At 39.4% G+C, this 14,621-nt stretch overlaps 1 protein-coding gene across 2 annotated transcripts in view; it reads left to right on the top strand.

The window, feature by feature from the left end:
* The window catches only part of NAV2 (neuron navigator 2), a 361,092-nt gene that overhangs the window by 227,177 nt on the left and 119,294 nt on the right, over positions 1 to 14,621 (top strand). For both annotated transcript variants that reach the window (XM_038764952.1, XM_038764951.1), the window contains one exon: positions 9,493 to 9,615. In XM_038764952.1, the coding sequence (XP_038620880.1) occupies positions 9,493 to 9,615 (123 nt within the window). The remainder of the gene's footprint in view (positions 1 to 9,492; positions 9,616 to 14,621) is intronic.

Raw genomic sequence — 14,621 nt, 5'->3', positions numbered from 1 at the left:
GAGTAATAAATATGTACAAACATATATACATAAGTGACATCACACAGCAGAGATGTGGTGGAGCTGGAATTAGATCCCTGATCCTCTGAATCCCAGGCCTGTGTTCTTTCCACTAGACCACATTGTTTCTCATATTTATATGCTTATATATGCATATGCTTGCACATTATATTATTTGACTGCAAGCTTCTTGTAGGCAGTGATCAACGCTGTCACACTGTACACTCCCAAGCACTTAGTACAGTGCTCTACCCACAGCAAGTGCTTAATCAATACCATAAATTTCCTACCCTCAAGCTACACAAGAATGTGGTTCTGAGAATGTGCTTTGCAAGGATAAATTAATGAATCCTGATGAAACCCATACAAAGCTATTGCACTGTTATAATCATGTTGCTTCAGGGCCCACAAAGTTCAATCACATACTAAGGCCATACAGCAAGGCAGAGGCAGAGCTAGGACTAAAACTTAAAGCCTCTGATTTCAGGTCCCAGAGGTTTAGGTGCCAGCTAGTCTCTTTTCATTGGTGATTTCACTCAAAGAAAATCAGCAAAGGTTTTATCTAGTGAACTTTGTCCTGAGAATTCAAGGCTATTTATCAGCTGATGAGTCAAAAAAATCCCAGAAAGACTAAAAAATATTTTCACCAAATCCTGTTTAACAACTAATCACAGTAAAGTGCATAGCCAAATAGAGCCCATTCTGAGTACAACTTCACAGTTTTTGCTTTATCAACTGTTACAGAGTTACTGGAGCCTACTAAACAACCAAGTGCCTAAAGTAATATATAAAAATATAACAACTATTAAACCTGGGAGACACAATATTAGCTGAACTGAAATATTAACACTGTTTGCTTTGTAGCCCATTTAATGCCTTTAGCTTAATAAAAGGGAAATTATTTTTCAAAAGGCCCACTCTACACGATTGGATAAATGACCAGAGCCGAGCTCAAGCAGATTAACTGAACAGCTGTCCACGTGGAATGTCTACATATGAAAATTCATGTGACCAAAGATTAAAGCCCAACCTTTTAATGCAAAGTCCATTTTTAAACATTCCGATATTCACTGGATAGCTGGCTATTAAACTTAACTTTCACTCAGTGAGAAGCCCTTTGAGTTATCAGGGTTCAGTATGAAATCTTAAATATTTTTGTAATGCTCTATTGAAACCATTTAAGGCCAGGAGTTGGGAAACAGGATCTGAAGGATTCTAGTTTCTGGACTTCCAAACATGAGGCTTATTGTCTAGCGATCTTTTCTAACTTATTCTAACAGTTCTTTTCTCCAAACTGCGTCTTGTCCCCGCCAAGACCCAGCTGAGCAGAGAATAGTCTCGTCCCTCCCTTCACTAGCTTAGCAACGTCTTTGTAACATTCCCAAGGGGGGATCTGTCTGTTGTTCAGGAGCTAGCCTGATCCAGAAACACAGAGTTAATTTGTTTCTGCCACAGACTTTTCTTCCTCTCATGTGACCAGGGACACCAGTCACAGTGGTAATGTGAAAATGCAAGGAGGGAGCTAGTGCTATCGAGGCTGAGAACATTTCCAATCATTGAATCATTAGAAGCTTAAAAGCAATTACTCTGCAGTGGCTATCTGATTGCAAGGCTTGTCATTCCTGCTTATTGCAAATATTGGATGTGCCTTAGCACTGAAGTGAATGGGCTGGGTGTTTTGATGAGGGATGAAGAGGGATTTCTGGGAGTTGAGATGTTTAAAAGAAAGCATTCATTCCTGAAGAGAATAAGGTCCTAGGAATTGTGGGACAGCAAAAGGATTTTGCATTTCAGTGCACAACCTAGAAAGGTATGTAACTTGTTGGTTTACCTGTCTAAAATATTGTCCTCACCTTTGTCACTCTAATCATTTTTGACTCCAACATTGTTACTCAGCAAACCTGAAAACCAAAGATAAGAAAACTAGAAAAACGGTAGTCTGTTATTAAGCAGCCCTGTTAAATTTCTCTTGGCTTGACCTTTTTTATTTTTGTAAAAATGCATGCTCTGTTCTAGTTATTTGTAGTACAAGTGGTCAAGAAACTGTCATTAGAGGGGGGCAAATTTGTGGATGACATTAATCTCAGATTTTATTTCATATACAATGTGTTCTATACCACTGGACAACACGTTATTCCCAGCTATAGAATATGCAGTCTACTTAAAGTCAATTACATTTTAATTGAAAAAGATCCAGATTTTTTGATGGCAGTTGGGATTTCTGGGATTAAATGGAACTTGCATGTGCTATCTCTGGCGTAGATATGAAATGTATTTTGCTATCCTCATCAATTTTTATAAGAATTAAAAACATTGTTTCAAAACCTTTTCCAAAGTATGTGTGCCTTCAAAGTTTTAGTGCTGCAGTTTTATAATTACCATTGCAAAAATATAGCATATTGTTGGTTAATCATTAGTCTTTAGTCATATCAAATTAAATCCCTTCCTCCCTTGAAGTTTTAAACAACAGCAAGTATTCCTTAATAAAGCCTATTTTCATTCTTGAGGCATTAAACACCTTTGTTAACAACCTTTGTCTCTTTGTCCTTCTTTGGAGACCTAGTGTATAATTTAAGCCCCTGACTTCAGAAAGCCTCTGAACTATGGAGATATATTGAAGAGTTTAGCATTAGGGAAATTAAAGTAACCTCTGAATTCATTCAGTCATTTTTATTGAGTGCTTACTGTGTGCAGAGCACTGTACTAAGCATTTGGAAAATACAATTCTGCAACAGAGACACTTCAAAATATTATTGTACCCAATCCTGCTCATTTTATACCATTTAAGCATGTGCGTATATTGATAGTGCATTAGGACAAATTATTTAATATTTTCTGAGAGAATTTGCCTTGAATTTGGGTATTTTCACTTCTAATCCATAATTATACACCAAAAAGAACTAGGAAAAACACACAGGTTCTGTTTTTCTTCGTCTTTCTTTTCTGCCATTTCTATTTTTATATATGAAAGCCTTTTCTACCCCCAAACAGCATGCTCCATTAGAAACTTGCTGAACCATATGAAGTGGCTACATATTGCTCTCTTGTCTTTTCTTTTTCCACCTTCCCGCAGTGCCTGGCAGTGGGAAATGGTTTTGTGATTGGTGAAAGTCCTTTAGACTGAAATGACTTGTGTTGTCTATGAAGAATGAATTAGAATGTGAACCATGGAAATGCTAGTTCAGAAAAGGAGGAACTTTTCCCTTCAGGAAACTTTTTTTCACGATCACCATTACTTAAAGAAAGGAACTGACTGATAGCATTCGACTTTGCAGTGCTCTCGGGAATGCTGTTGGTTTTATGACACTAAAGTGTTTAAATAGGATACAACTATTTGAATAGAAAATTGATATTTGTATACTGACATTTATCCTGGATCTTTGTTAACAGCAAGCAAGAGGCTGGACAACATATGCAGAAAGGAAGAAGGGTAAAATAATCATTTAGTTTACTAAACTTGAGGTCAAATTTGGAACAGACTGGGCAGGGTTTCAGGGGTCCAGCTGTGGAGTGAGACTTAAATGAGGATGATAGAAGGCTTCAGTCAATCTATCAGTGGTATTTATTGAGCACTTACTGTAAGAAGAGCACTGTACTCAGCTCTTGGGAGAGTAGATTGCAACAGAGTTGGTAGACACATTCCCTGCCCACAAGGAGCTTACAGTCTAAAGAGTGAGACAAACAATAAAATAAATTATATATGTGTACACAAAAGTTCTATGTGCCTGTGAATGGGGTAGCTATCAAGTGCTTAAGGGGTACAGGTCCAAGTACATAGGCTACACAGAAAGGAGAGGGAGTAAGGAAGATAAAGACTTAGTTGGGGAAGGCATCTTAGAGGAAATGTGATTTGGGATGGGAAGCTCCTTTTGGGCAGGGAACATGTCTACCAAATCTGTTATATAGTACTCTCTCAAGCGTTAAGAACAGTGCTCTGTACACAGTAAATTCTCAACAAACATGATTGATTGATTTATTATTAAGACTTTGAAGGTGAGGAGAATGGTGGTCCATTGTATATAAAGGGGGAGGGAGTCCCAGGACAAAGCAAGGACATGGACAAGGGGTCAACATCAAGAAAGATGAAATCGAAGTGCAGTGAGTAGGTTGGCATTAGAGAGTGATGTGGGCGGACTGCATTGTAGTAGGAAATCAGCGAGGGTAAGGTAGTCAAGGTGGCATATAATAAATGCTTGGTGAGCACAGTAGCAGATAGAGAGGAAAGGGAGAATTTTAAGAAAGTTCTGAAGGTAGAACTGGCAGGATTTGGTGATAGATTGAATATGTGGGTAGCGTGAGAGATGGGTCAAGGATAATTCCAAAGTCACAGGCTTGTTAGGAAGGATAGTGCCATTGTGCTGATGGTAAAGTCAGGAAAAGGACAAAATTTGAGTGGGAAAATGAGGAGTTCTGTTTTGAACATATTAATTTTGAGGTGCCGATGGGACATTTAAGTAGAAATGTCCTGTGTAGACAGGAAGAAATGTGAAAGACTGCAGAGAAGTGAGAAGCTGGAGAGGTAGAGTTGAGAATCATTGACATAAAGATGGTAGTTGAAGTCATAGAATCAAATGGTCCTTTAGGCCCACCCCCTCCACCCACGGGTAAGAGGGCTCTGTCCACGGGGCTACCGGATATCCACTGCATTCTCCCCCAGCTCCTCCTCATCTCGCTCCACACTGCTCCGTGTTCCAGCCAGAGCCGATGGTTAACTCTGCTCCTGGCCCTCATGGTGGGGGCAAGCATTGGCAAACTCCTGTAATAATAATTTACTATTTTATTTTAATTTGTTAAAATGTTTTGTTTTGTTGTCTGTCTCCCCTTGCTGTTGGGTAGGGACTGTCTCTATATGTTGCCAACTTGTACTTCCCAAGTGCTTAGTACGGTGCTCTGCACACAGTAAACGCTCAATAAATACAATTGAATGAATGAATGAAATGAATTCTCCGGGGAGTGGGTTGGACTTCCCTTTCCCATCCTATCTCCCTGGTACTCTATTCCTGACTAGCTCTTTCTCATATCTCCAGTACCATCACTATCCACCTTATTATGATTCTTTAGAAATAGCCAAGCCAGGACAAGAAGGAGCCAAGATGATCCATTCTGTTATGGCTATGAAATGGTAGGGAGTAAGCTTGGGTCTGGACCCCCAGGCCAAGGAGTGAGATGGGAGAGAAGAGACCCTGGGATTCTGGATTGTGAGAGCAATTGGGCCGTGTTATGGAGGGGAGGGGAGGAAGAGAGGATATATAGGCATTTGATTCTGGCTAAAGGATACATACAAAAGACCCAGGAAGGAGAAAATGATTTTTTTTCTGTTACACTTTGAATTTGCAAAATGCTGATTATATGCAGCTCAGACCAATGTCTTCGCTCACTGAGGAAACTCTGTCAACCAATACTTATTTACCTTTCCAGTATTCCAGTGGTTTGTTCCACTTCTAGTTTAGCCAGGTGAATAAGAGACCAGACCTTCCCTACTTGGTCTAGTGTCCCTGAAGGTAGGCATAGGCAGAAAATAATTGAATGGCAGTTTGGCTGAGCAATAAAAAGACATTCCTGCCCTCAAATCAAATTCTATGGTGTTACTAATAGCCTATTAGGCTTGTCCCCTAATTATTTATTTCCCCTAAGACAAGGGAACTGCTTCTACAACCTGCTATGGACTTTAATTTCTGGATTGGCTGTTGGCTTTTTGAATGAATTTGAGAAAATTGTCGTACCTGTGTTTTCATGGGGTTAGGTTAGTAGATGGAATAAGTTTTTTCCAGCCAGCAAGCCTTGGAAGGCTTCAGCAATGAAAGTTTGAGAAGTATTAAGGAGCAAAGATTCCAGTGGAAAAGGTCCTGTTGCGGGCATTAGAACTGGAATAGAAATTCATGTGACTTTGTCAGGGTGCAGATTTATCAAAACGAGCACTAAATTTATGCACTTTGTTTGTGGGATTGCAGAAAATCTGGCTGTGGGTAAACTCAACCTCTATTGTACGTAACAGTCATGATGTCATAGCTTTGGGCAGCTCTTTTAAGAGATCTTTCTTAATTGGAAATTTGTTTTGCAAAAGGCATTAACAGATCTCCCCTCTTTTGAAGGTGAACTGACCCAACCATTCAAACACACACACACACCTCCTCCACCTCCCACAGTTAAGTTTACCTATGAAAAGTCAGAGGAATCAAATCTCTCATCACCATTTCCACCCCCAAATCATAATCCTTAATGGCAATTGATGAGCTAAGTCAGCACATTCATCCCTGTCTGGCTTGGCCTCTTCTTGTTTCATCAGTTGTCATTTCAGGATAAAATCACATTTCACGCTGGTGTTATCATTACTGTGATGCTCTAGCATGTCTCTGCATTCCTCCCCTGGAATGCTCTCTCTACTCTGCACAAAGCCATTAGTGAGAAACTTAAAGGTATGCACTCTGTCTAGTTGCTCATGTTGTTACAGTGGCAAAACTTTATCCAGCCAGTAAATTTTTTCCATGGTATTCTCTACTGCTCATTCTAAAACTGTCTTGGGAAATGAAAGTCAAAGTAAGTTTGAAGAAAAGTCACTTGCTTGAAATTACTGTATTTGTTTATTGTGTAGATAAATGTATTGAAGTCTAAGCATTCTTTGTTTTATTGTTTTTTGTATAGTAGATCAAATTTCAGGCAAATGCTGCCTCATTCTCTTTGAAGAGGCATTTCTAGTAGTACGGTAGTTCAACCCATAGCAAAACTCCTGAATTCTAACTTTTCTGTAGTCTTTTTTTTTCCTTTTCTTATTAGTACGAATTAGAGGCTGCAGAAGACTGGGCATCATTACAGCATATTGTAGGAAATTTAAAAAACACTGAAAGAGAAATGACACTAGCTAAATGTAACAGTTGGAAAAATCTCACTTAATATTCATAATTGATTCTGTGAAAATAGAGTGTTAAGTTTAAAGTGCCTTTTATAATAAGCTTTTCATAGGAAACAATGTAAAGTGCATTAATGCATTCCTAAAATCAAAAAAAAATCCAAATATAAAGATGCATAAAAGATGAAATAAAACTATATGATCAAATAGCAATGTAAATATGCACCAATAATGAAATATGATAAAATTAATGTTTTTAATATGTACATATGTAAAGTTATCTTTCAAAATGAAAGCTGAAAAAAGGCACCTTGCGCTAACACACTATAGAGTGTTAAATAGAGAACATACAGCTGTTGAAATGGGCTTTAATCTCTCTATTCAAACCAGTCAAAATACTTGGAGAATTTACCAGGTGGGGAAGGGAGGTAGTTGAGCCAAATAAAACTTGACATGAGCTGCAAGAACAGAATATTATACCATAGTGTAAAAAGAAAAGCTGGCATTAAAATTCAGTATTCTGTCAGGAAAAGATGTCAAAAAGATGGTGCCTCCCTGTATATTTGTACATTTGTGAAGCCACTGATGGTGAAATTTAACCACTTCAGTGGGGCAAAAAGATGAAAAGTATAGTTCAACAAAGATATCACAAACCCTCTTGGGAAATGAGCAGCTCAGAACAGGTTTTCTTTGCAGTTCAAAGACTTTGATATCAGAGTAGGGATTTTTGAGAGAGCTAAGAGGATGGGCTCAATGCAGAAGTGGAAGCTGGGGCTGAAGGAGAGGAGAGAATGGGGCACCTATGACCCCTAAGAATTTCATCGATACATAATCTCAGAAACACCTCTCAGAAAGAAGGTGCTGCTGCTGGGAATATGTGTCTAGGAAACAGTTGGGGCAGCAATAATGCATGTGAACCCTCTCTTTAATAATAATAATTGTGGTATTTGTTATGCGCTTACTATGTGCTGCCAAGCACTGTTCTAAGTGCTAGAGTTGATACAAGGTAATCAGGTTGTCCCACATGGGGCTCACAGTCTTAATTTCCATTTGAAAAATGAGGGAACTGAGGCCCAGAGAAGTGAAATGACTTGCCCGAGGTCACAGAGCAGACAAGTGGCAGAGCTGCGATTAGAACCCATGACCTCTGACTCCCAAACCCGGGCTCTTTCCACTGAGCTACACTGCTTATAGGCAGTCGCCAGCACCATGTTTCCTCTAGTCCTGAACCCCTCTCACGTTAGTTAAGCAGCACCACCACCAAAATTCACTAAAGACAGCCTCAATCTGTTCATAGGTATCCTCAGTGTAGTTTGATGTGTTTAGCACTTTTGTTTTCTAGTTAGCTAAAGGTTGGAAGGAAATTCTCACATAATCTCATTGCTCTTCTTTTCAGAGAGCACCCTAATGAGAAGGTGCAATGCAGGAATGAAGATGAAGGGATTTGATAAGCCAAAGGTTTAACTAATGAGAGCTTTTTGGGGCTGACTTCCTTGAGTGAATTGAGCACCTGGCCACTTGTCCTGGCCCCCTTCTCCCTTGGGAAACTGAAATTTTATCACAGCCTGTTACACCCAATACTCTGATCATGATACCTTGGTTTTGCTTCTGGGTGTGCTACTGATTTGCCCTGATAGATTGAAATTAACAAAAAGTCTATAAACCATCCACTTCCTTCATGTCAGTCACCTGAAAAGTATTTGTTTCCTCTCTCGTGGAAGAATGGTGGAATTATGATTTTTGGGGGTTTTTTTATAGGAAATATTTTTATGAAAGGCCTCCTCATTCAAATACAAGAAACGATTTTATAAATGGGATGTTTTATTGATGGTTATTGTGTGTGCATCCTGTACTATTAAATAATGTTCTTAAAATATTCAAATACAACTAAAAATGTAAGAACTTTCTTCCATTAATTTTATAGAAGAGTACTAATAAACCAACATTACAAAGTTAGTTGTTTTAGCGTAGCCTTTTGATTTGTCCTAGCTTTCAGAAATGTAAGTTCCTCCTTTATTGTGTTTTTCCCGTACATTTAGTTCTATCATAGCATGTGTTTTTACTGCACATTTTGGCAAAAACACTGTTAGGGAATCAGAGGATGTTTGACAGGCTAGCCTGTTTGGATTCAGCACACTACAATGTCGGAAGAAACAATTTGTGTATATGCACATGGTGTCAGGCTTGCTGAGCACCGCAGCGCAAGTTTGCCTTAATGTGGAGTTTTGCAAAAACACAACCCCCATGTTTATGGAAGAACTGACTTTATCTAGTCTCCTGTGCAGTAAGACTGTGTTAAACTCTCAAATTGTCATCTGCCAACATATCTAAATTCATGTGAGGCTAGCTAATGCTGTACCATCTGTGCCACTCACAGCGACAAAATCTATTCATATTGCACCCCATATTGGAAACTTTTGATTCCTAAGGCTTTTTCCTGACAACAGAGATTATAGCCTGGTGGTGGGCAGTACCTGCAGCTGGATTATTCTTACTTTACAGCGTAGCTGATAGAAAACATCTACCAAGCAGAGCATGTGATGAGGGAGTGGTGATTGCCAGATCCTAATTGGCTTCTTAATTGATCTGCTAACATGCTGCCATTGACCACAGGGCTTGTATGATCCTTATTTTCCTTCTTCAAGGTACATGACCGATGGTGGACTTGGTCTTTACACCCGCCGATTGAACCGTCTACCCGATGGAATGGCTGTTGTCCGGGAGACACTTCAGCGCAACACAACCCTGGGCATCGGAGATGCTGACAGGTAGGCTGGCCCTGGGCCAAAAGGGTCCTGCACTTCCAGCTACCCACTGAAGTAATGGCAGACAGGCAGCTCAGCCACTCGTAATTATTGTGGTCGTCACCATGCTTGATTCTTCTTGTTGGGTCATTGTCATCTTAAAAGAGCACAAGGACCATATTTCATTTTCACTCTAGTTATCCATCTATCTAAACATTATGACTTATTAGGCAACTGTGGAGGACGTTTGGCCCATGTGGTGGCAATGTTTTCTCAATTTGACCTGTCCACACTCATTTAAATGGGAAATCTTACAACTCAAAGTCAACTGAACAAAATCATTAAGGTTGCAGATTTGTAGAAGGGGGTATTCAGAGGCTGATTTTGCATGTAAATTAAAAGTATTTATAGTAGCTTAAGAGTATTCATGGAATAAATTGACCTTACTGATATGTGAAGGATGACTATGGCAGATGCACTGATAGGATATATGAATATTCCCTTCATCCTCCTATTACCACTGATTATACCTGCTTTGTTTGTGGATCAATGGTAAATCAAGGTGATGGATCTATCATTCATCACTGAATATATTCAGTAATCAGTATTTCTGTCACATTTTGATCTGGAGTTGATAACACCAGTCTTTTCTATTAGTAATGATAGGCTGAAAATACAGGGGAGATTGATGAGGCTCAGCCGTACCCATAGGAAAACTAGTTGACTGTGTATTGGGGTCCTTCTGGGGTGCTCTCCTTTGTTATAAGCAACAGAGGATGAGAAATCCATTTACTTTGGTAACAGAGGGAGAGGGAAAACTCTTGAAACCATGCTCATACAGTCAGTTCTTCTATAACATAGGAGTTGCATTACAGAGGTATGCTTTTGTAGTACTTCATATGTGACACCACAGGAATATGCAAAACCATCTTCTGACGTGGTATCGCATTATATCCAAAAAGACACACACCGCTGGAATTCCGGAATTGCGTTCTAGCCAAAACCTGTAATGAAATCAAGAGCTATGGCAGAACTGACTGTACTTGAAAAGTCTGACTCTTTAAGGGACGCTTCTTTTATTTCAATGTGGAAAGATAAAGCCTCCTTAGTGATTACAATTGTCAAGGCTGTCAGGAAAGATGGGAGAGAATGTTGGCTTCAGTAAGTAAAACTATGTATGTCGAGTATGTCTCCGGTCTTGTGTAAAAATTTCCTGGAAAGAATTCTTAATAATAATAATAATAATAATAATGGCATTTATTAAGCACTTACTATGTGCAAAGCACTGTTCTAAGCGCTGGGATAGATACAAGTTAATCAAGTTGCCCCACATGGGGCTCACAGACTTAATCCCCATTTTCCAGATGAGGGAACTGAGGCCCACAGAAGTGAAGTGACTTGCCCCAGGTCACACAGCTGACCAGTGGCGGAGCCGGGATTCAAACCCGTGACCTCTGTCTCCAAAGCCCGGGCTCTTTCCACTGAGCCACGCTGCAAGCAATTCTTCTGTTTATTCACTGAGGAAATTATTTTGAATGATGTCTAGAACTATGCATTCATATGAGAGACATTTGACCTTTCAGAATTTAAAAGGTGGTTAGAAACAGAGACAAAAATCCTAATGAAACAGATTGTTTTAAAAGGGAATGTTTGAGATACCAAGGAACTTTCAGAATCAGTTAACTTGCTTTACTTACTAGCATTATCTCATTAAAATATGGTTGACTAGAAACTCAGTTGCATAAAACATAGGCCTTACAAGGTACATTTCCCCCTCAGTAGCCGAGTAAACTGGAGTAGACTGTTTAATTTAATGCTTGATCGCAAATTTAATGGAATTACCACAAATAACAGCTGAGTTTATTCATTTGGAAAAATCTTTTGTGGTTTTATAAGGGTAGGGAAAAAATAATATTTGTGTTGTCTTTTGAGATAGTTCGTACATGGTGTCTTTGAAGATGGCAACATGAATCACCGTTGGTCTCACTACTCTTTGATATAGAATGTTTGGTAATGAAAATTGGTAACACATTCCAAGACAGATAATCTGATCACGTTTTAAATAGAGTCCAGTTCTTAGCAATATTTCTAAGGTTAATTGGAATATACTTTTTGCTACACTATAAACTATAAGGCACTTAGCTATCCACTCCTACCTTATCTCATGGATCTCCTACTACAACCCTGTCTACACCCTCTGCTCCTCTAATACCAATCTAACCTCTGTATCTCAGTCTCATCTATCCCACCACTGGCCCTTTGCCCATGCCCTCCCTCCAGCCTGTAACTCCCTCCCCTTCATATCTGGCAGTCCATCACTCTAACCACCTTAAAAACTCTCCTAAAATCACAGCCCCTCCAAGAGGCCTTCCCTGATTAAGCCTTCATTTCCTCTCTCCATCCTCTGCTTTTCGTCAAAGGTGTGGGATCGCATCTACCAACTCTATTGCATTGTACTTTCTCAAGTGCTTAGTATAGTTCTGTGCCCTCAGTAAGTTCTCAATAAATACTATGAATTGATTGATTGACTTCTTTCACTGTGGACCACTCCTTTTTCCTAGAAACACTCCTTAACCTTGGTTTTCCAACACAGTTGCTTTCCAGTCCTTCTTCTATTTCTCTGGCCTATTCTTCTAATTTTTGCTTTTCCTCTGCCACCTATCCCCTAACGTGGATGTCCCTTAAATCTCTGTCCTGTGTCCCCTTTTCATCTCCATTTACACTCACTTCCTCAGGGAGCTCATATGCTCCAGCCACTTTGCTACCACTCCTCTGCAGATGTTTCCCAAATCTACCTACTTAGCCCTATTATCTGGCCTTTTCTGTAATCTCACATTTCCTCCTGCATTCATGATATTTCTATCATGAGAGTCAGAAAGTCATGGGCTCAAATCCCAGCTCTGCCACTTGTCTGCTGTGTGACCTTGGGCAAGTCACTTCACTTGTCTGTGCCTCAGTTACCTCATCTGCAAAATGGAGATTAAGACTATGAGCCCCAAGTGGGACAGGAACTGTGTTCAACCTGATTTGATTGTATCTGCTGCAATGCTTAGTACAGTGCCTGGCACATAGTAAGCACTAACAAATACCATAAGTATTACTATTATATCCTTAACCCAGATTCAACATATCAAAAACTGAAATGCTCATTTTCCCTCCTAAATCCTCTCCTTCATCTAACTTTCCCATCACAATTGAGAACACCCTCCCAATCTATCAATCAATGAAATTTTTTGAACATTTACTATATGCAGAGCAGTCAAGCCTGTAACACTGGCATTATCCTTGACTCCTCCCTCTCTAGTCTTATATTCACTGTGTCACCAAATCCTGTCCCATTCCTCCCCCACAACATGTACAGTATCTGTGTCTTTCCTTCCATCCAAATGGCCATTATGGTGGTCCACATGTATTATACTGACTTAACTAATGCATCGGCCCCCTGGCTGATCTCCCTGTCACTAGTCTCTCCCCTATCCAGTGCGTACTTCATTCAGCTGGCCAAATGATTGTTTTCTAAAACATTATTTATGCACGCCTCAAAAATCTCCAATGGTTACCAACTCCCTTCTGCATCTCACAGAAACTGACCATTGGTTTTAGGGTTCTCAATCAGCTCTCTTTCACTAAACCCAGTTCGCATCCTTGTTCCTTTCAAGCTGACCAACTTAGTTGGGAAGCTATGTGGCCTAGTGGAAAAAGCACTGGTCTTGGAGTTAGAAGACTTGGATTCTAGTCTTGGTTCTGCCAATTGTCCACTGGATGCCTTGGGACAACTCACATAATTTCTCTGTGCCTTAGTTTCCTCATCTATAAAATAGGTATTGACTATCTATTATCCCTTCTACTGAGACTAAGTCCCATGTGGAACAGGGGCTGTTTCCAATGTGATTATCTTGAATCTTACGCAACACTTAGTACAGTGCTTGGCATATAGTAAGAGCTTAACAGATATCATTATTATTGTTATACCTGTTCCTCGTTCCCATCTCTCCTGCCACCGACCTGTTGTTCACTCACTCCATCTGCCTGGAACTCACTCCCCCTTTATACCTGACAGACCATAACTCTTCCCATCTTCAAAGCCCATCTGAAATCACATCTCTTAAGAGGCTTTCCCCTGTTATTTGTTAATCTCCCCATTTTATACCCCCTTCAATTGCCACTTTAAACATTTTCACTCCATCTAAGCCCTTTAGTTCTCACAACATCCCATTGCATTTATATCATATACACTATTACTTCTTCCTTTCTAATTTATTTTAGTATCTGTCTCTCCTCTACACTATGAACTCCTTGAGGGCAAAGCATTCCTTGAATACTTCGTACATGGGTCTGCACACAGTCAACAATCAATAAATATTAAAGACTGATGGGAATTCACTTGCATTTTTTTAATATTTACTATGTCCTTACTAAACATAGAATTAAATGAGAAAAATAGATCATGTATCACATCTCTCATAATTCTTAATTTGTCACTTGAAACAGCATAATCATGTGGAGTTCTGTTGCATTATATATGAAATAATCCAATTTTTCAAGATCTACATTCTCTCTGATTTATAAAACTGCATGTGCCTTATAAATCCAAAAGATAAACTGAACCATGGGAAGTAGAAAGGAAATGAAACTGGGCAGAAGAAAAATGGAAAACATACATGATATATTAGTGTAAAGCAGAAAATCATCAATCTTGAGGACACAGATCTTGATCACAAGTGTTCACGTAGACCAAAGATGAATGAAGGAGGTTGAAAGCCAGGTGATCTAATGCAGCTGGCCTGGTAGAGTGGATGCTCTGTTGCCAAGGTATTAGATAATTAAAAGCAACCCATGTAAATATCAAACTTACAGATCTTAGAAAATAGTGCTACTTTTTTTATATGTATGGTTTGAATTGGTAACATGCTTTTATTTTTCCAAAGCTCTTTCATAGTACTTATCATGTTTTGGCCTTACCTACAGTGGAGGGAGAGGCAGCTTTTATTATCTCCATTTTACAGATGAGGAAAGTAGGGGCCAACAAG

The sequence above is a fragment of the Tachyglossus aculeatus genome, chromosome 22 (genome assembly GCF_015852505.1).
Source record: "Tachyglossus aculeatus isolate mTacAcu1 chromosome 22, mTacAcu1.pri, whole genome shotgun sequence".
In the NCBI taxonomy this organism is placed as follows: domain Eukaryota; kingdom Metazoa; phylum Chordata; class Mammalia; order Monotremata; family Tachyglossidae; genus Tachyglossus; species Tachyglossus aculeatus.
The sequence above is the reverse complement of the archived record's forward strand: the minus strand, read 5'-3'. Positions and strand labels throughout refer to the sequence as shown.